The 571-nt window shown below is 43.1% G+C and overlaps 1 protein-coding gene across 1 annotated transcript in view; it reads right to left on the reverse strand.

Moving 5' to 3' along the window:
* Window positions 1-7: 7 nt before the first annotated feature.
* Window positions 8-571, reverse strand: part of Mettl14 (methyltransferase like 14) — a 29,072-nt gene continuing 28,508 nt past the window's right edge. Inside the window, exon 11 of the mRNA XM_004644254.3 lies at window positions 8-333. Within this exon, the coding sequence (XP_004644311.1) occupies window positions 29-333 (305 nt within the window). The 3' untranslated portion in view covers window positions 8-28. The remainder of the gene's footprint in view (window positions 334-571) is intronic.

Consider the following 571-nt stretch of genomic DNA (forward strand, 5'->3'; position numbering starts at 1 on the left):
AGGGGCATTAGGAGAATCAGTATCTAAGTTATCGAGGTGGAAAGCCCCCTCTGTGTGCTCCTCCACGGCCCCCTCTAAAGCCACCTCTTTCTCCTCGGAAGTTGGATCGATTTCTTTCTCGACCACGGCCAGCAGACGTTCCCCCTCGCCCTCCACCTCTGGGAGCTCCACCTCCTCGGTCGGATTTAGATTTGGGCGGAGGCGACTTTGGTCGAAGTCTCTCGATTTCCTCCGTACATCCAGTCAGGTAAGAATTTGGGGCACTGAAATAGGATGCGTATGTTTCTGCATTGTAGTTGCTGTTTGTTAGTGTTGGTCCAACTGTAAGCCAGCCTAAAATTAAAAAAATAAATTATTTGTATTCCTTCTCATCAATCTTCTAGACCAATTCAAATGGCCAGTGTATTCCTAAAGATGGCCCCCATGATCGTCATGCACAGCACTTAATTTTTAAAGGTTTCTTTATATCTTAATTCTCTTATATCAAACTTACGTTCTCATTATTTATATTCTACATCCTATGAAAATGCATGTGGAAAAAAATAGTATATACTACACAGAATTTGGGCTA

Source organism: Octodon degus, unplaced genomic scaffold (assembly GCF_000260255.1).
Source record: "Octodon degus isolate 3935 unplaced genomic scaffold, OctDeg1.0 scaffold00196, whole genome shotgun sequence".
Taxonomy (NCBI): Eukaryota; Metazoa; Chordata; class Mammalia; order Rodentia; family Octodontidae; genus Octodon; species Octodon degus.